This window comes from Oryzias latipes, chromosome 1 (assembly GCF_002234675.1).
Source record: "Oryzias latipes chromosome 1, ASM223467v1".
Lineage (NCBI taxonomy): Eukaryota > Metazoa > Chordata > Actinopteri > Beloniformes > Adrianichthyidae > Oryzias > Oryzias latipes.
In genome coordinates, this window is record NC_019859.2 from 19,268,201 (window position 1) to 19,289,855 (window position 21,655).

The 21,655-nt window shown below is 40.7% G+C and overlaps 1 protein-coding gene across 1 annotated transcript; it reads left to right on the forward strand.

The window, feature by feature from the left end:
* Positions 1-20,068: 20,068 nt before the first annotated feature.
* LOC111947328 lies at positions 20,069-21,371 on the forward strand. Its single transcript, XM_023953908.1, has 2 exons — positions 20,069-20,710; positions 20,951-21,371. Exons 1-2 carry the CDS (start codon positions 20,352-20,354, stop codon positions 21,369-21,371), a joined length of 780 nt encoding a protein of 259 aa, XP_023809676.1. The 5' UTR covers positions 20,069-20,351.
* The last annotated feature ends 284 nt before the right edge of the window (positions 21,372-21,655 follow it).

Genomic DNA, 21,655 nt, shown 5'->3' on the forward strand with positions numbered 1-21,655 from the left:
GCAACAAAACTGTGAATTAACACATGTGGAATTATATACATAACAACAAAGTGTGAAACAACTGAAAACATGTCATATTGTAGGTTCTTCAAAGTAGCCACCTTTTGATTTGATTACTGCTTTGCAGACTCTTGGCGTTCTCTTGTGAGTGTGCAAAGCGGGTGGCTACTCACATACACTCGGGTCCTCTACCAGAGGCCTGGGAGCTGTACCTAGCACTGCGCTTTTCTGAACTGAGAGGTCTGAGGTCTTTCCAGGGATCTGTTGCAGCCACTCTTCCAGTTTAGGGGTTACTGCCCCGAGTGCTCCAGTTACCACAGGCACCACTGTCAGTTTCACTTTCCAGGCTTTCTCCAGTTCTTCTCTGAGTCCCTGGTATTTCTCCAGTTTCTCATGTTCCTTCTTCCTGATGTTCCCATCGCTTGGCACTGCCACATCCACCACAACGGCTTTCTTTTGTTCATGTCCACCACTACAATGTCTGGTTGGTTCGCCATTACCATTCTATCGGTCTGGATCTGGAAGTCCCTCAGGATCTTTGCCCTTTCATTCTCTACCACCTTTGGAGGTGTTTCCCATTTTGACCTTGGGGTTCCCAGTTTACGGTATATTCTGCACACATGTTCCTGTATATTATTCCAGCCACCTGCAGGTAAAGCAGGTATGCCAACATCTTACACCCTGCAGTTATGTGCTGGATTGTTTCAGGCTTCTCTTTGCACAGCCTACACCTTGGTTCTTGTCTGGTGTGGTAGATCTGAACCTCTATGGCTCTGGTGCTCAGGGCTTGTTCCTGAGCTGCCAGGATGAGCGCTTCGGTGCTGTCCTGTAGGCCAGCCCTTTCTGGCCATTGGTAGGACTTCTTGATATCTGCCACTTCAGTTATGGTTCGGTGGTACATCCCATGCAGGGGTTTGTCCTCCCATGAGGATCTGTCCTCCAGCACTGAGTCCTCTACTCTCCATTGTCTGAGACATTCACTGAGCACACTGTCAGTTGGGGCCTTGAGCTTGATGTATTCATGCCTCTTGGATGTTTCATCCTGGAAAGTGGCTTCCACGCTCACTAGTCCTCGGCCTCCTTCCTTGCGGCTAGCATACAGTCTCAGTGTGCTGGATTTGGGATGGAACCCTCCATGCATGGTGAGGAGCTTTCGTGTCTTAACATCTGTGGTCTGTATCTCTTCCTTTGGCCATCTTATTGTTCCTGCAGGGTATCAGATAACTTGCAGTGCGTAGCTGTTTATTGCCCGGCTGAGAGGGAAATTTCATGCACAATTTGCTATTTTGTTCGTTGGTTCATTTTTTTTGCACAAGATTTTAATTTTGATTTGACATGTTTGCTTTGCTGTATTTTTTTTTTTACTGTTGTTAGTTTTGCATTTTTCTTGGCCGTTCTGTCCCTAGTTTTACCTTTAAGCTTTTGTTTTTCTTCCAAGCTTGTCCTGTTGTGGTTTAAGTTTCAATTAATAATCAGCTCTATTTTGGTGATCACATTTGCTTTACTTAAAACCTAAGTTTTGAAGAGAAATATTGGTACCTTTTTTGCTGCTTTCTGTGTCTCTTTCAGGCATTTGTTCTTAAGTTCTGAAATTTTCTAGTTTTGGTGTAAGTTTAAATGGACATCCTCCTGCAGTCCTTTATTTAATTTTTTTTATTAAGTCTGGCAGGTGTTTTGCAACAACCACTATTTTGAAGAAAACCACCCAAAAAATCAATAGACACAAAAAAAAATTAATTTAAATTGGATATACTGTAAGTTAAATCAATTTGTTACATAGAGTAAATAAAATCTTTAATGAAGTGTCATTTAGAGAAGAAAAAGATAATATTAAATATTTAAGCTCCAGCTCTAAAGCTTATCTCTCTCTTCTAAAAATAAATCCAAATTTTACAAAATCCGACCAATAGCATGTAAAAAAATGCAGTATAATGTCACATTTTTGCTTCTGAATTGCTTCTGAATTGGTGCTTGGCATGAAAGCACAAGATCCCACAAACTGTGTCCACTAGATATGGAATGGCTGTCATCTTCCCCACTCCCACTCATCTGCTAGTAGAGGAGGCTATTTTGACTTCTCTGCGATGAGGCATGGAAATGCCATTCTCAATGATAACTTAATTAGTGCTCTCCATCATGATGAGACTGCTGCATGCAGCCAGCTCACATATTCATGACAAATCATTTTACTATTTAAATAAGGGGACGTGCCAGAGCACTTAACAAGTCTCCTGACATCCAAATGTCATATATCAAGCCTTTTTACAACAGTTTGTTCGGAGCAATCACAGTTCGGCAGTTTTCATATTTCTCTCTGCACATTTTATCATTCTTAATATGTTATTAAATCTCCCTTTTGGTCATGTTAGAGGCAGGCAATATTAATTTAAAGGCAGTGGGTCTTGATTGTTTGCTGTTTTAAAATTTAGGATACATTTATCTCCTGTTGGTAAAATAATACTGTGCCTTTGATGTTATGAACCAGTGTATAATAAACACAGACATGCCTACTTGTTCATTTTCATCCTTCCATTTAAGATTTTAACAAGGCAGGAAAGACGGATGCTTGGGAGTGTTCCTTGATAGATTTGTTTCCCCTTCAATAAACACACAGATGGATGTGGTGTCACTTACAGCCATTTGGTTCAAGGCAGCCCACTGTGTTTTTTTATCACGTGTAATCCATCATATGTACTGTAAGTACTCCAAATTATATGATGAAGCAGTCCTCATTAAGCCCTGACCAGAAGTATCTGAACAGACACAGAAAATGCATCTCCTTTGCTGATAATCACACTGCAGTTAGAGCGCCAGACTGACAAACAAAAACCTCTCAACAATTAATGCGAGCAGGAAACCCATAAATATGTTTTTCATCATTTCTGGGTTCCCTCATTAAATCCCTTGTTTGAATCACAACAATTAAAGCAGACGACTCAGAGCAGCTGTTTCAACCTCTGGGCCAAGAACACCAGTTTTTGGGTCACTTGGTATCAGGCTGCACAGAAATACTTCTTTTTGATTTTCTTCTATGATTTTAAAATATATTTTGTTTTGGGAAACTAAAGCATTTTCTCCTCTACATCATTTGATCCACGTCAAGAAGCTTGCCTCGGTCACAAGTTTCACCTACATCTGTTGCCTTCACAAAACAGCTGCAGCGGCCTGTAACACATTACACATTACTGTTAATTGAAACCCCCAAGCTGACAAAGTCAGCTAAAGACAAAAAACTTTGCAAAGTTTCTTTTTGCAAGGCAAAAGAGTAAGGAGACAAAGGGCAAAAAACTTTAAAATCCCCCTTTAATCATCTTTTGATCTGTTGTAAAACTGAAAGATGCTAGACAGATACCTCTACAGATTTTGTTTTCGTTTTAGAAAAAGAAAGCCTATAAAGTTTTCAGATACTGATCACAATTTTTCAGCAAATCTTGGCCCAATTCATCTTGAAGACAGTCGTATTTTCAGTGTTACCGTTGCTTAACAGGGGCCTTTCTAATTGATCTTGAACAGTAGTTCAGTGGACTAAGTCTGCATTCTATGTAAAAGAAAATACTTTATTTTTACATTTAACCCTTGTGCTATCCTATGACCCCACCCTTACATTGACGTGTTCTCCCTACACCAGTGAAGATCCCAAATCATTGAAGAAAAAAGGTTCAGTGCACTGTCTAGTGGGTCTAGATGACCCAACTCCCAATGTTAAAGTGCCTAGGATAGAACAAGGGTTACAGAGTTATTCACAAATACTATAAGAAACAACTCTTATAAATCAACGACTCTGTTCCGTTTATGGATTTTAATGTGATGAATAGATTTCCAAGGTTTCCCTTAAGTGACAAATTGGAAAGTAAAATATTGGATGGCAACTTTAGCCTCCTGAAGTACGGTCTGTGAAAATATTGTCTGAGAATAAACAGGTCTGTGGCGCAAATAAGGTTGGGGACCACTCAGTTGGAGGATTTTCTTCTTGTGCAGCAGAGTCTCAATCTTTCTGCATCAGAAAGGTTTTTCTCTTATTGACAGTGTCTTCCCACAAGTTCTTAAAACACAAAAAAATCTCAAAGACTTCTCTTGTGGTTTGTTTTGAGAGGAACTGACACATCAACAGAACTACAAACATGCTTAGAGTATAATTCATGCAAAGGGAGATCGGACGAATCCATTGTTATTGTTTATGGTTTGATTTCTCACCTCTTTTGGAGGTGCAGCATATTCCGTGGCCTTCGGCAGTGGTTCAGGTTTCCCAGTCTGAGTGAAAAAATAATAAAGGCCAGCTTTATGTCCTGTGAAATTAAATTCAACATAAGGCCATATATCTTTTGTCCATTTGTTTCACTGCTTTTCTTTTTTTGTCCCGTGCTGGGAAATAGACATATATCAGTTGAATTTCTTTATCTGCTGTGCATATAATGGTTTATGATCTAGCCAGTGGCCTGGGATAAAGAGCAATAAATGTTATGGTCAGTAAGGGTGTTGATGTTGTACGCTGTGTACAATGGAGCTGCAAGACATTTGTTGTAACCCCGTTGTTATGAAAGTCATATTTAGTTTGGGTAAAAAACTAATTAGATGGTTGTCTCTGCAATTTAATAAACTGCAAAGCTGCTCTTTATACTCTCTGCCCCTGTGCTTTGGCACTAATTGCTCCCTATCTCGCCTTCATTGCAGGGAGTTTTTGTCATAGGTGCACTTTAAAAACCTGAACCTACTGCATCATGGGCCAGATGAAGTTTACAGTTATCTTTTGCCTGAATTTGCTTGACTTGACCACCTCCTCTTTGGTGCATCCTTTCTTTGAATTTTTCAGTGCTTGCTTTAAAAATAAATGCCAGCTATTAAATTGTAAAGGGAGCTATAACCACACCCCCAACAAAAAAATAATGAACTAACACCCTACCATGACTGTTTCTGGACTGTGGGAGGGAGCCAAAGTCTCTGGTAAAAAATCAAGTACAGTAAGTAAGAGAGAAGAAGTCCAGTCATTTTAGTGAAAGTCAAAGACCAACATCTTAGAAAATATTGCTGCAGCCTCAATTATGCACACCAAGTGAGGATTATCAGATTTCTGTAGAGAAAGAACAAAGAAACTCTTTGCAAACTTGAATAAAATAGTTTTCTACAGACTATGAATTAAATTGGAAAACCTTAAAAAAGTACAGTTGTTAAAATCTCAACCGCTTGCAGAAGAGACCAAACTTACAGGGTATATTTTTTCTGAGTTTCTTCTTGAATTTAAACTGTGAAATTTAGTGTTCTCTTGCACCATTTGCTGAAACTTTTTTTTTCTTCCTGCACTGTTTATGTGCATTAGTTGACTTGCTGAAGTGAAGAGTTGACTCTCCTGGTGGACTTTAACCAACCTTCCAAAATAAAATCAAAAACGGAGAAAAGAAACTTTCAGAATAACATTGAATGGTCAGTAGGATTTTGTAAGAAAAAGAGGATCAATAGTTTTTAATTCAAATTTCTATGAAACACAAACCACTTTTCTTACAGTAAACACGCATTTAAAAAAACAGGAAGTCATATTTAAAGTCTCACTTCAATCATCATTTTATCTCTATTAAAAGCGTTCCCAATGGTCTTTTAATTAATACTAGAAGGAGCTGCATTTCCAGAAGAAAATGCAGGGTTGACTGCTGTACTGCTGAATGAAAGCTGAATTAGCTGAAGAAATGGCTTAACTGTACTGGAAAAACCTTGAAAAGTTAAAGGTGCAAAAGTACTACCAGGAATAAGATGAAAAAGTTGAACATTGTAATAGTAGAATGGCTAAAATAGGTCAAAATTTGCTTAGGAGTTAAGCATTAAAGCTGAAATTGTTGAAAAAATGGCTGAACTGTTGAAAATTTGAAGATGTTGCTAATATGGCTAAAAGTGCTAGCATTGGAATCTGCATCATCAACTGATTCAAAAAAACACATTGTTTGAGAGTATCATATTGGTAAAAGCTACATGTTCTAAGTTGATAGAAAATCAACTTTTTTCAAAATGGCGGCTTTTCTATTTCTCCATAGCAACCATTTTATGTTTGGGTCGCCTGGGGATGACGAACAAATCGACATCAGTTTCAGACAAATTGGAAAAAGTAAACCTTTGGACATCCTTAGCAACGAAGTTTGTTTGCTAACCACGCCCACATTCCTTATATGTCCAGATCCAGTGAATTTCAATATGTTCAGTTCTAGCCATGGATGAAGTTTTTGCAATATTTGCTTCAGATTTTGTCAAAAAATGGCTTTCAAACTGTTGGTAGTGTTGCCGTCCCATAATAATTGCAAAATCTATGTTGAAGTCCAAAGCCTTGTGAACATTTAAATGTTTGAACGGTGTCTCTAGCTGAAAGCATCTTGAAGTTACAATGGTTAAAAGAAACCAAGGTTTTCAAGGATTATCCTTGTATTTAAATGAAGCATAACTCCTGGAAAATCCTGGAATATCCTAGAATTTCTTGAAAGGTTCAAGGGTTTGAAGGACCAAAAGTTATAGCAGAAAGGATTAAGCTTAAAGAGTTGAACATTTTAATAGTGGAATCGTTAAAATAGGTAAAAACTGAAGTTTAAAATCGCCACACATTTAAGCACAAAATGGCCGCCAAAGCGTAGTTGGTTTTGCCATCCCATAATAATTTCAAAACTTATATTGAAGTCCAAAGTCCTGTGAGCAGTTCAATGTTTGAACGGTGTTTCTAGCCAAAGGCATGTTGAAGTTATTATGGTTGAAAGAAACTAAGGTTTCAAGGATTCTCTATGTATTTTAATAGAGCAGAAATCTCGGAAAACCCTGGAAAGTCCTGGAATATCTTGAAAAGTTGAAGGGTTTGAAGGGCCAAAATTCATAGCTGAAATAAAGTGAAATAGTTAAAGATTTTAATAATTTTGTGGTTGAAAAATTTGAAGTGTCTGAACAGGGTGTCGAACCGGGCACCTCATGCACCATAACTTCCCTATGTATTTTAATAGGGCAAAAAAATCACGGAAAACCTGGAATATCTTAAAAAGTTGAAGGATTTGAAAGACCAAAAGTCATAGCATTAATAAGCTAAAAGAGCTGAATATTTTAAAAGTTGAATGGTTAAAATAGGTTAAAAATTGTAGAAGGTGTTAAGTGCCGAAAAACGGCAGAAGATAGCATTTTAGGAAAAAGTAAAAAACATTTTTTGTTTTCTAAGACATGGTTTCTGCAAAGCGGCAGTAGTTCATTGGATATTCCCCTCTGAGTTGTGGACAGGACTGTTGGCGCAGAGTAGACCTGTCCCCATTTCCCTTCTGTTTACACTCTCTCCTGCTAGCTTACAGCTCCTCAAAAACCCCAACCTGACAGTAGTGATGCAACAAAGATGGTGAGTAATATTGGAACAATCCAGTCGCACAGTTTTGAGCCAGATCCCAGACTGGGTGAGGAAAACGAAGACGTACATGAATGCTGTCTACAAGTGGAAGCATCAGAATGGAGCGGAGCAGGAAGTTTGTTGCCCTTTGACTGTAGCACCTGCCACTGCAACCTATCTATTTTTTTCCAACAGCATTTTTACTTCTGCTGCTGACTGACCGCAATTTCAATAGAGAAATCCTCAGAAACGCAATTTTAATCTTAACTTTCTTTATATATGTCCTCCATCATGAGACAAATGCTACAAGAACATGTTAAAAACACTAAAAAACAGGTTTTCTATTGGAGTGGGTCTTTAATATGTCTAAAATGACGAAAATTTGTCTCAGTGATCATGCAAAACATTTTTTATATCATAAAATATTTCTAAGAATCGAACAAACACTTTACTCCAAGGGGACAGTGCGATTTATAAGTCTACTCATCTTTGATTTATTCATCTAAAGTTCTGCATAGTTCGGCCATAAAATCTTCTGCAAAGCACATTTGATATTTGATTTAAAACTCAAATGTCATGACTCAGTATGTAAACAATGAACTTCCCTCCGGAGATTCTAAAGTTTGAAGTTCGGCCAAGCCTATGGCCTTCCTATTGAATGATGGAGCAGCTCAGACTTTGGAGTTTGTGTGAGAACAAAACCTTTATTCTTAGTTATAAAACAGAGAATTAGAAGTTACTTTCCCTTTAGATGCTCTGATGCATTAATTCCTTAGAGGACACCTTTTTAAGCTTCTTTTATGGAACAAAAAAACGTATGTGGGGTGGAGATAACACTGGAGCAGTAATACCTTAGCATTGCTCTCATCTTCCCTTTGAAGCTGACCACACGCAATGAATAATGCATGACCTCCTCTGCCTCTTCCAAAGACAATATCACCTTTGGCAAACTTTAGCTTCTGACTTCACGGAGTATAAATGGGAGGGGTCTTTTACTCTTTCTCAAAGCTGTGGCAGATACAGTTATTTCTGGAAAATCTTTTGTGCAGCTTTGGTAACCAATGATCAAAGCTTTACTCAGTTTGAACCTGCACTCTCTCTAGGTCTGAACTAACTCTGGGGTGTAAGACTTGAGACTTTTTTTTGATTACACTGCTCCCAAGAGATACCTGACACATTTATGTTCTTCAGAGCAAACAGGAACCTGGTGATCAAAGTATTGTCATACTCAAGTGAACCGGCAGAGAACACATCACTTCATGTTTTTGCTACATTTAGAGTTTTACCACAGACTTTAACTTGCTGCTCCTGCTTGCATCAGCAGAGTTAAATCTGAGTGACGATAGCTTTAGAGAAAACAAACAAAACAAATAATTCATCCCAACACTGTTCGACAACCAACAGTAGCTCTGCTTGGCATCATGGGAAAATGTAACACCATCAATCAGCTGCAAGAAACCCAAAGAGAACAATCCATTTATTTCTTAGCTTTTTCATTTTTTCAACGAAAATTGGAAAAATATTCAACATCATTCACTATTCATCATCACTATAGTTGTCTTCATGCCTCAGACATCATTCTTAGCTGTGAGCCTGTTTGTTTGACTCATCTGAACATCTCAGTTAACAAGCATGCGGCTGTGATGCTGGAATTTGTCCTCCGTGCATCGCTCCTATACCTTTGATAAATATGCAGTTGTTCCTGACATTATTGCACCTCTGAGTGTTTGACAAGGAGTGTGTATTTGTGTGCATGCGAGACTTCCTTGGTTGAGCCATGCCTCGCTTCAATTATTCAACCACCGCTTTTGGTAGAAACCTCGAAGACACAGACGGAATGAAGGAGCGAGACTCATTCTGTCCCAGTTTAGGAACCTGAAAGTTATCTGGATTTACACACAGGCATGCTTGATCTAGCAGCTGAGAGACAGAGCTGATGACAGTACAGGAATTACTTCTACGGTCTGGGCAAGAATGCTGGATGCAGCTAAGGCTGTCACTGCAGTTTTGACTTGATGCAGCTTTGCTGGTTCCGCGTCTTTTGGAGGCTACCAGTTGAGCCAGTCTTTCAGATCGAGATTAGCTCTGAACGGGCTGTAGATCCGTGTTGTCTCTGACTCAGGGTCATCTTCACTGAAAGAACGAGAAGAGATTAAATTCTGTTAACACGGTGACACAAGCACATCAGATTCCAGCAGACAATCTTGTTAATTCTATTTTTTACACTCACGCTGACGACTAAAACGTCAAAATGATTGGGAGTTGTGACATTTTTCATTAACTACTGTCAAAGCTTCCCTGCAGTGAGCCAATTTTGACTCCAAAAACCTTCTGCCACTTTTTGATTTTTAAATGCTATTTTTGCCTGTACCTTGAGGCCATATTGTAAATAACACACCTCAGTGAGTTTTGCTGGGGATTTTTTGCTGGTCTGTGGAGGAAAGTATTCAGTAAAATGACCTGAAACAATTCTCTGTATCACAAATGACATTAATTAGCTTGCTGATTGGCAGATCCCCAAAGGTGCCTTGAGGTGCAGTTGCACACAAACAGATGTTGAGATGAATAAAACGTTTTACCTGCTGCATTGTTGCAGATGAGTACCGGTAGTTATATCAGGCTCTTGCATATGGATTTCTGAGTGGAGTCTGTAAGTAGTCTGTCTTTTGTGTAGTCTGGGTCAGTGTTCTAGAGATAATCCCTGTGTCTTTGTTAAACATAATGAAAGAAGCTTGTTGGAGAACTTGCCAAGTATTGGTGTCTGTGATGTCATTTGCTTTGAAACACGATCATTTAGTCAGGGGGGGGTGCAGATGTGACACTGGTAGAAGACGAAACAGGACATTTAAAGTCAGTTTTAATTTTTGGGAACTCATCCTGAGGCACAAACACTGAAACGCTGAAAGGCTTTTCTCAATAATCTTTGACTCCTGGATCCAGTGTGTTTATACGATGCCTTTCTTAGTGTCTATGTCTCCTTGATGCTTCGTACACACCGGCAAAAATATTCACACAAAACAATAGCCGCAATCCTGCCTAACATTTGATAGCTCACTGAGCGTGCATCAAACTAATGTTTTGCTTGCACTCCTCCACGTTTAACACATTCTGTCAGAAAAGCCCGCATTTCATATTCACCAAAGGTGAATGTGCAAAATTGATTACACAAACTACGGTATTGTGCTTTTTAAGACATGTATAGTTGATGCATTCTTTGGTGCATTCTTCAGGCATGCAGTTTCTGCTGCATGAATATAAATAAATGCTGTTGCATTTTAGGTTTCGCCGTTTATACTTTCAAGAACTACAAGGTGCTTCTGCAAGAAGCAACTTTAAAAATAACCCAAGCAATGCTTGGTTGGCAACTGCTTTGAGAAATATGTATATTTTTTTGATTTATAACTACAGCACTTCCTAGCAGCAAATTCTGTATTATAAAAAGGGCTTTGATTCAATATGCTGAATTCGTTGAATACTGTTTATTCATCCTTTAGCTACAGAGGGTCATTGCCATTCATTTGGTGTCCTGCTCCTGGCTACCTGACAAATGTAAATCCAATGCTCACTCTCATTTAGCTTGGTTTGGGTGTCTGCCAGTTACTAAAGGAATTATCCATCTTTTTGCTGCTAAATCCTTCCATATGTTTGCTAAATACATGTATTTAAATAGTATCACTGTTTTTTTGTAGGTGCCTATTTCTAATGGTCTGTCATGCTTTATGCCATTTTGTATGATTTAATTGTATTCTCAAAACTCAAAATGTGCTTCCAGCCATTACATAAATACAAGCTGAAAAGGTTTTAGTGTTCTGTATTTGCAAAGAAGTAATCAGAGATGCCACATTAGTGTTAATTCCATTGCATTAGGGACTGCATTTTGTTCAATGAGGTGAATTTATTTTTGTGGAGGCAGTTATTGACATCAGTAATAAGTACATAGAATAATTTCACTGTAAAAAAAATGAAGAACCCAAAAAATTTCCTTTTTGTGCAGTCTGGTCTGTTGAATTGTTTTAAATGTCAGCTGTTGCTGTTATGACAACCCAGCCCAGTCATTAATTTGGCTTTAGTAAAGTTAAACTCTTTCATTTTTCCAGGATTTCCATTATAAGAGTTCCTGGAGCAAGCAAAAACCTTTTCCACGAAGAAACACAGGCATATTTTTGGCTGTTAATGCAAACAAACAGTTTTCACTATAATTAAAATGCCATTCAAAGGTATTCTCGCTGCTTGGCATGTTGATCAGTACTGGATAAAAGGGAGCTAATAAAGACAAACAAAACATTTAAAGCATTAAAAAGCTTTTTTTTTCTGGCTGTCTTTGCTCTCAGACTCTGTTGAAATAATTTGTTAATTTGCATTTTATATAAGTTCTGTTTTCGAGCCAAAATGTAGTTATTTGGACATTTTTCAGACATTTAGGATGTTGTTTGTGTATGACTTTTAGTCCTAACATAATTCATTTAGCTTTTTTTTAAATTTATTTCCACTTTTACCCATTTTGTTTGCATATCATAATTTGAGACGATAAATGTTATTTCTTGCTGTGAGATATGAAGTAATGATAAGTTAGGGACATTTTCATACACCATGCTCCTGTCAGTATTGTGTTTTTATGTGACAAATTATAAAAAAAAAAAAAACGCCCCTCTCACCCTCCGCGGGTGGTTTCTCCTCCAAGCTCGGGTCCTCTACCAGAGGCCTGGGAGCTTGAGGGTCCTGCGCAGTATCTTAGCTGTTCCTAGCACTGCGGCTTTCTGGACTGAGAGGTCTGAGGTCTTTCCAGGTATCTGTTGTAGCCACTCCTCCAGCTTGGGGGTTACTGCCCCGAGTGCTCCAATTACCACAGGCACCACTGTCACCTTCGCTTTCCATGCTTTCTCCAGTTCTTCTCTGAGTCCCTGGTATTTCTCCAGTTTCTCATGTGCCTTCTTCCTGATGTTACCATCGCTTGGTACTGCCACATCCACCACAACGGCTTTCCTCTGTTCTTTATCCACCACTACAATGTCTGGTTGGTTCGCCATTACCATCCTATCAGTCTGGATCTGGAAGTCCCACAGGATCTTTGCCCTCTCATTCTCTACCACCTTTGGTGTTTCCCATTTTGATCTTGGGGTTTCAAGTTCATATTCTGCACACATGTTCCTGTATATTATTCCAGCCACTTGATTGTGGCGCTCCATGTATGCTTTCCTTGCCAGCATCTTACACCCTGCAGTTATGTGCTGGATTGTTTCAGGCTTCTCTTTGCACAGCCTACACCTTGGGTCTTGTCTGGTGTGGTAGATCTGAGCCTCTATTGCTCTGGTGCTCAGGGCTTGTTCCTGGGCTGCCAGGATGAGCGCTTCGGTGCTGTCCTGTAGGCCAGCCCTTTCTAGCCATTGGTAGGACTTCTTGATATCAGCCACTTCAGTTATGGTCCGGTGGTACATCCCATGCAGGGGTTTGTCCTCCCATGAGGATCTGTCCTCCAGGACTGTATCCTCTGTTCTCCATTGCCTGAGACATTCACTGAGCACACTGTCATTTGGGGCCTTGAGCTTGATGTACTCATGCATCTTGGATGTTTCATCCTGGATTGTGGCTTCTACGCTCACTAGTCCTCGGCCTCCTTCCTTGCGGCTAGCATACAGTCTCAGGGTGCTGGATTTGGGATGGAACCCTCCATGCATGGTGAGGAGCTTTCGTGTTTTAACATCCGTGGTCTGTATCTCTTCCTTTGGCCATCTTATTATTCCTGCAGGGTATCTGCAGCTACACACTGCCAGGGTAACTGGCAGTGTGTAGCTGTTTATTGCCCGGGTCTTATTTTTGCCATTGAGCTGGCTTCTCAGGACTTGCCTTACTCGTTGGAGGTATTTAGCGGTTGCAGCTTTCCTTATTGCCTGCTCCAGGTTGCCATTTGCCTGTGGAATTCCAAGGTACTTGTAACTGTCCTCGATGTCTGCTATTGTTCCTTCTGGGAGTGAGACACCTCCTGTGTGGACTACCTTGCCTCTCTTAGTCACCATCCGGCTGCATTTCTCGAGCCCGAATGACATCCCAATGTCAGTACTGTAGATATTGGTGGTGTGGATCAGGGAGTCAATGTCACGCTCGCTCTTAGCATATAGCTTTATGTCATCTATGTATAGGAGGTGACTGATGTTGGCCCCATTTCTGAGTCGGTATCCATAGCCAGTCTTGTTGATTATTTGCCTGAGGGGGTTCAGACCTATGCAGAACAGCAGTGGGGACAGAGCATCACCTTGGTATATCCCACATTTGATGGACACTTGTGCAAGTGGCTTCACATTGGCTTCAAGGGTGGTTTTCCACAGCTTCATTGAGTTTCCTATGAAGGCTCTTAGAGTCCTGTTGATGTTGTACAGCTCCAAGCATTCAGTGATCCATGTGTGGGGCATTGAATCATAGGCCTTCTTGTAATCAATCCAGGCTGTGCACAGGTTGGTGTGTCGTGACTTACAGTCTTGAGCGACTGTTCTGTCGACCAGGAGTTGGTGTTTGGCTCCTCTGGAGTCTCTACCAATGCCCTTCTGTGTGTTACTCATGAATTGATCCATGTGCCTATTTATCTTGGTTGCAATGATGCCTGACATGAGCTTCCATGTTGTGGAGAGACAGGTTATTGGCCGGAAGTTGGATGGGACTGCACCCTTTGAAGGATCCTTCTGGATCAGGATCGTCGCCCTTCCGTTAGCCATTCGGGGTGAGTCCCATCTCTTAGCAGCTGGTTCATTTGTGCTGCCAGGCTCGTGGATATTATATATAAATATATATATATATATCTATATATATATATATATATATATAGATATATATATATATCTATATATCTATATATATCTATATATATCTATATATATATATATATATATATAGATATATATATATATATATATATATATATATATATATATATATATATATATATATATATATATATATAGATATATAGATATATAGATATATATATATATATAGATATATATATATATATCCATTTCTTTTTTATGTTTTGCAAATGTACACCTCGTATGTCTGAAGATTCATAACCCCCACTATTGTAACAGTGAAATATCTGTTCAACACAAGAGGCCTCTTCAGCTCTCATCTGTTTTGCTCAGCAGCTGGACAGGGCAAGTTAAAAAAAAGGAGGGTGTTCACATCCTAAAAAAATGGAAGGGCAACAAATTAAACCTGGAGGGGGTTACTTGAACTTCGTTGTATTCCAATCTTTTTCTTGTATCTGCACTCTCTGTTGTCACCAGTAGGATCACTCAAGATTTTAAATGGTCATTATTAGTAGGTGTTGCTTTGCATCTGTTTGCTTCCAAAAGACAACACTTATAGGCAAAAAAACTTTAAATGAAACATTTTATTTAAAAGGTTTCACTCCATTTCTGTGATTTCTGGTGTTTTATCCTACCAAACTAAAATACATAAAAAACGCATGTTACATATGAGCAGAGATTACGTTTATGATCGTTTACTTTGATGCCATAAACTGTCGCAAATGATTACGCAGTTTTTTTATTTTGTGTAATAGTTGGCTATGCATTTGGTGTGAAAACGACTGCTGCTCTCTCCCTGCTCTCTTCATGAGTGAGCAGAAGATGAAATGATTCATCACAGCCCAGACAGCATCCGGAGAAAGAGATGAGATGAGTGGGAGCGGCGTCATTTTATATCTCCTAGAGAAATACACAAAGCGAAGATGAATTGCAGCTCCTGGAAGCCAATTATGCGTGAACACAGGCTGGGAGTGAACCCGCCAGTGCTCCACAGCCATGGACTATGATAACAAATTTGTCCAGAAACCTGGATTTGAAAAAATAAAAAATAAACAATTGCTGCCTGGATGTGGGCCTCCACTCCCTGCTTCACAGGTCCTCTGCTAGGGCAAACTGAAGGTCAGACAGCTGGAAATGGGAGAAGCTCCAGAACTTAGCAGGTCATTCAGTCTTATGAGGACTGGCCTACATTGTAGTAAAAAGCAGCTACACAGTGGTGAGTTCACAAACATTTACAGTTCAGGATGCCAAATGTAAATCTTTTTTTTTCTTTTCTCTTCTAGAAAACTGAACCAAAGCCTTGAAATCTTTCTAAAAATAATTTGATAATTTATCTTTATACAGCAATTTACAACACCTTCACTGTACCAAAGTGCTTGACAATAACAGAAAGACAAAGGAAAGTTTAAAATAAGGCAAACTAAAAAGAAAATTAAAAACAGTGTTAAATTACAAAAAGCAATAAAGTACATAAAAGATAAATAATGTACCAGAATAAAATGAATACAAGAAAATAAAAGGCCACCGACAACTGAGCATTAAAGCTATTCTAAAATGGTACTTTTTGGTTAACAATTAAAACTGTTAGAGTCTGATATCATGCGCAATTCTGCAGGAATGCTATTCCATAACTGAGGGCTGGCAATGGAAGAAGCATAATCACCCACCCCAGTGTTTCTGTCGTGACCTGGGCACGTGATGCAGATATTGATTAGCAGACCCAAGCGTGAACGTGGGAGTTTTTAATGCAGAACCACACATGTTTACGTAGAGTTTTAGTTGGAAGTTGCCCCTTAAATGCATGTTGCCATGGGTGGAGTGAATGTAGCTTCACACCCACATGCACACCTGCTTTTAGAGACACCAGTTAATCCTCGAAGCATGTTTTTTGGCTTTGGGAGGAAGCTGGAGTACACAGAAAAAAACCAACACATGCACAGGAAGAACATGCTAACTCCTCACAGAAAGGTCCCAGCCTGGATTTAAACCAGGGCCGTCTCACTATGAGGCGAGTGCCCTCTATTTTACAAAAATACTGTCATGATTTGCGATGACGTGAACAGTTGCTGGAACCCGGAAAGATTACCGACACAGGAGCGGATAAAGTCACAAATTTATTGTCCAGGATGATTGGACGTGGTAGTCTTCGATGGGGGAGGTAAGGGCGAAGACACCCCGCGATGATGGAGTAGCATGAGTTCCAACAGTGGAGATGACAGGATGAGATCCAGACAGTGAGTGTGGACTTCCCTTTTTACGTTCGGAGCAGCAAATGATATTAGTTTTGGAGGGAGATGATGTGGCTGCGTGGCGTGGAGTCATGGCGTGGCTGGAGGCTTGGGATTCAGTTGAGACCAGATGAAGAGCTTAGGTATATGAACCCAGGTCGGCACTCGTGGTAGATTGTTCATAGAGGGCAACGAACTGGCGTTGAATGCTGGAGAAGGCTTATCTTAAAAAGCGGGGGGACTGATGACGTGAGTACCATCAGCTGTCTCTAATCTGGGGAGAAAGAGCAGAGAAGGGAGGGGGAAGGAGAGGACTCCCCGGCGCACCATGACAAACACACTTTTTTTGTTTTGTTTTTTGCTTATTCAGCTTTGTAATGAGTTTTGTTCATAAACATTTACTACGAAAAGAAAAAACAAATATAATTTACAAATAAATAAAGCTGAGTTTCTGCCAGGAAAAATAAACTGCATCCACTGCTGCCTAGTATAAATATCCCACTTGATGAATCCAGCTAGTTACGCTGTTTTTCTATCTCAGCAGCAGAGAAGCCAAACACTGAAGCCTGCAGTACTGCCCCAGTGCTATGGAGGTAATAATGTTCCAAAATGGACGAGTTTGTAGTTTTGATGTGAGAACTTGTGAAGTAGAATGTCAAAACTTGTGCACCAAAAATCTGCATCTGTGTGTAAAAAAATCTTCTGCTGTTAAGTCTGACAAACAAAATCCAAACTGACTAATTCCCTTTTGCATGTGTTCATTTAGAGTTACAACCTCAAATCTGTGATTACAACTGCTCAAATGTGCTTCTACGTGAATCTGCTGGCGCAAATCACAAGTGCGCTACAACTGCGCTCGGACACATTCCTTGCGAGATACTTGCGTCAAAACGGATCTGTGTCCGAAAATGGAACGGAGGGTAGAGGATGGGGGAGTCAACCAATCAGAGTTCAGGACTCATAGGACTTGGTAAAGTTAGAAAGATCTTCACACATTCGGACTTCCTGCTTTAATAACTCTTCTGGTAAATGTTCAAATGTGACAGCAAGCATCTCAATCCTTTTGTATCAACACAGAGAGTGAACTACAAATGCATTTCAAAAGACAAAAAGATAGTTTTTTTCCTGCCTTTTAATGAGAAGTAGAGCTGTACATGCAAACCTGCAGCAGCGAGACGACTGCCAAGTTTAAACACACTGGTCGCTACACTAACATAAAAAAATATAAACCCTGTTTTATTTTGGCTTTGCTGGTATTTCACCCAGAGAGAAACAGCCTAGAATGGCTGAAGACTGCAGAATCCTGCTCAAACAAAACTGATACAAAGTCCAAAGTCTGCCTCAGCCCCCATGCACCGTCGATGTGAGGTCTGTCATTGACTGTTTGGTGGCACATATGTCACACAAAACTGAAACCTATGAGCGCAAAATCAAGATCAGATAGGGAGAAAGTGAGATGTGAGATAGCGCATCTGACTTTTGTGTTGCAAACGCAAAACTGTATTTTGAAAGGAAAGAAAGTGATTTTGAAAGCAAACGTTTTATATTTTTATGTGCAGCTTTGAAAGTTTTGTTTTTAAAAGTGAACATTTTGTTAGCAATTTTGGAAATTTTTATCTCAAAACTGTGACTTTTTTTCTCAATGTGGTGGAACAAAAATCACTTCATAGTATGAAAGTGACTTTCCATTCAAATTGCTTTGAACTGTATATTGCAAAGTCATGCTCAAAGACTCGGCAAACTCTAATTTAGATACTTTGACCTCTCAGTAAATATTTTCTAGCTAAAAAAAGAACAACAAAAAAATAATGATGAATCTTCTTTAGAGAAAACACAATAAATCAAGAAAGGTGTTGGACAAGTTGAAAATGATTGTCTGGATGAATGCAATCCCATTGGTCGTCCTCAGCAAAGCCATTAGGTCAGAGGCTTGATTAACCGACTGATGACACTTTGTGGAACACTAAACAGTGATGATCAACACAGAGCTCTGCTGATTAAAGTCTCATTCCCTCAGTGGAAACATTAATTATCTGAGTGTCGTGCACAGCTTTTCTCTGTACTAAGCCTGTCTGTCCTCTTCAGTCATGCACTTGGAGGACACACAGTGTTTGGGCTCATAATCATGCATGGACATAAATATTGTTTTTGTTGTTCACGCTGTTATTTCTTTGAGGTCATGCTGTGTGTTTTGGGTGCGAGAGACGTTGTGAAAATGATAGCCACCACAATTGGCCGCATGATGTGTGTGTGTGTTACTTGCATTTCATCAATACTGTTGGGTGATTATGTATTTTTACCTTGTCAGAGCATTTTGGTGTATGATGTTCGGTGACTATTATCAGACACAAAGCTGGAAACAGAGTTTAAGTGAAACAAACATGGCTGTGCAGTGGCGGAGCTAGAACAGTTTATGGGGGGGGGGGGGGCAGAAGACCTTGAAAGGGTGGCAAATGAGAACAGCAAAGTGGACAGCCATTACAATTGAAAGGATCAAAACGACATGTTTCAAACAGTTTTATTTATTTAATGCTTCTTTAAACAATTTTAATTTGGAAAGAAGCTTGTCTTTTTTTTTAATCTTTGCCAATAATGACATTAATTTTGAGTCAAAAACTTTGGGGAAAAGCTTTTTGCTGCCCATCCTTGCTCCCCAGTAGCTCCGCCCCTGTGGCTATGCTAGCTGGACGTAGTAAACGAAGAAGGCTACATCAGATTTCTCAGCAGGCAGATGTTCATAAATCATGAAATGGCAGTAAAAGAGATACAGGAAGCCTGCAATCTAAGAAATCCTTTCTTGTGCAATAAGTGATTTAAAAAAGTAAGAAAAAAAAATACAGTTTAATTAATAAAAATACAATCTTTAAAAAACTGGGCTTCTAAAGGTGTGTGAATAAAAAGTGAATGAAATTAAGCATATCTGGAGAAGAAAGAATGGATCAAATGCAAACAAACAGAATTAAACATGACTGTTTTTTCCACTGGTACATAAACCTGCAGTGTGTGGAGAGAAAGATTGAGTTTTAGCCAGTTTCAGGAGATTCCTGCCAAACCGATGCTATTGCTTTGATGTCATTTGAACTCTAGTAGAATTGTAATCCCAGCCATATCTCAAAACTCATCATCGCCTGTTATTATAGGAAGTCTTTGAAGATTGCATGTTGGCTATTGACTGGAAAAGAAAGAGAAACCTGATTGGGTCTAAAGAAAACAACTAAATGAGAGCAAGAATATTAGTGAAGCACGAGGATCTGGATCATATGCAAATTGTCTAGAGGAGTTGAAATAATACTCTACGAGGTTTTATAAATTGATTCCATTTAAATGTATAAAAATGAACAAATCACCTTTCATGTCAAAATGTTTTTGTCATGGTGCCTGACGGGCTCCTCCCCCTCCGACACTGCCAGCCATGCTTTCTAATCATCTCCAGCTGACACCACTCATCTCATCTACCTGCTGCTTAAAAGGAGACCCAACGCATCAGTTCAACGCCAGTTCGTTATCCTCTATGGTGACTAGTCTGGTCTCATGTCATGCTAAGTCTCGCTATTGTCCTAGTCCTCGTTTTGATACTGACTCTGATCTCCCGCTCCAGGAAACCCTCGTCACGTTAAAAGGAGACCCAACGCATCAGTTCAACGCCAGTTCGTTATCCTCTATGGTGACTAGTCTGGTCTCATGTCATGCTAAGTCTCGCTATTGTCCTAGTCCTCGTTTTGATACTGACTCTGATCTCCCGCTCCAGGAAACCCTCGTCACGACACGAGAGACGTCAGTAGGAGCCTCGGATCCATCCACAGCAGCCCACCGGACCACGTCTTCCACGCGGACCGCGTCCGTACCTCCAGCCTCGCCACTAGCCACAGCTGCCTCGGAACCGACGTCAACACCTCAGTTCTCCCAGGAATCAAAATAAACTTCTGCTTACCTGTCACTACCAGTCTCGCTCTCTCTGGGTTCCAGCATCTGGGTCCTCCCGCTTGGAAAATCATGACAGAACGAACTGGCCCTACCCCGGACCCAGCTGACCCGGAAGGACTACGTTTCGCCGTCAGTCAACAGGGCATCGCCCTGGGCCGCCAAGCCGACGCCTTGTCCCAAATCACTGCCGCCCAGCAGGAACTTTTTCGACGGTTAGACGGACTCACGCAAACCTTGATGGACGTTTCAGGGCAGTTAGCTTCGCCGGCTACCGCGGCATCACTTCCGGCCCCCGGTAACATCGTCACTTCCGCCTCCGGCTCGTCACCAGAGAACTTCCGCATACAGCCGGAGCCGTTTTTCGGCGATGTAGATGCCTGTGGCGGATTCCTCCTCCAGTGCCGCCTTCTCTTCCAACAAGCGCCAAGGTACTATCTATCCGATCACAGCAGGATAACCCTTATTGTTAACTCACTTCGTAGCAAAGCCCTACAGTGGGCTCAGGCTTTCCTAGCGGTCAACCCCATCACTCACCTCCCTTTCGAACGTTTCATTACTGAATTCCAACTGGTTTTTGACCAACCCAAGAAACAGGAGGAAGCTACACGTAAGCTACTAGCCTTAAAACAACGCAACCGTCCTGTTTCTGACCATATCATTGATTTCAGAATTCTGGCGGTGGAAGCCGGGTGGTCAGATCCAGCGCTAAAGGGAGTGTTCTACCAGTCCCTCAACGAGAACATAAAGGATCATCTGTGTACGCAGCCCGAGACCAATACTTTTGAGGAGCTCGTCACAGCCGCCCTCCGCTCCGACGCTCGTCTGCGGGAACGACACCGCGAAAGACCCCCTCCATCTCGCAAGAGTCCGGCCCTGCCCACGCAGTATGCTTCACAGCAATTCGCTTCTGGTTCCCCTCCCGAGGTCCGTCATAGCCAGACGGATGAACCGATGCAGGTGGGACACTCCAGGCTCACTCCTGAAGAACGTCAGAGACGTCGGGAAGAAGGTGCGTGTTTCTATTGCGGCAAGATCGGACACCAGGTTAATCAATGTAGGGCCCGGTTAAACTCCGGAGCCCCCCGCTAGAAGACAGGCCGCGGGTGGCTGCTGTTGACTCTGCTTCCAAAGCCTTCCTCCACTTACCTGTCAAACTCGTTCACGTTACCGCAATCATAGAGTTACGGGCCTTAATCGACTCCGGGGCAGAACAAAGTTTAATAGATCACAGCCTTGTTTCTCGTCTAGGTCTATCCACGGAGAAACTTCAGGCCCCCGTTAAAGCTACTGGGTTGGGTGGTCAACTTCTGTCCATTATTACTCACTGCACCGAACCTGTTCAGCTTATCACTTCTGGGAACCACAGAGAAGTC

Bases quoted from the DNA above. Each gene is read 5' to 3' on its own strand.
- LOC111947328 (XM_023953908.1), top strand. From the start codon at position 20,352: ATGACAGAACGAACTGGCCCTACCCCGGACCCAGCTGACCCGGAAGGA. The intron at 20,711-20,950 runs GTACTATCTATC...CATTGATTTCAG, and splicing joins CTCTTCCAACAAGCGCCAAG to AATTCTGGCGGTGGAAGCCG.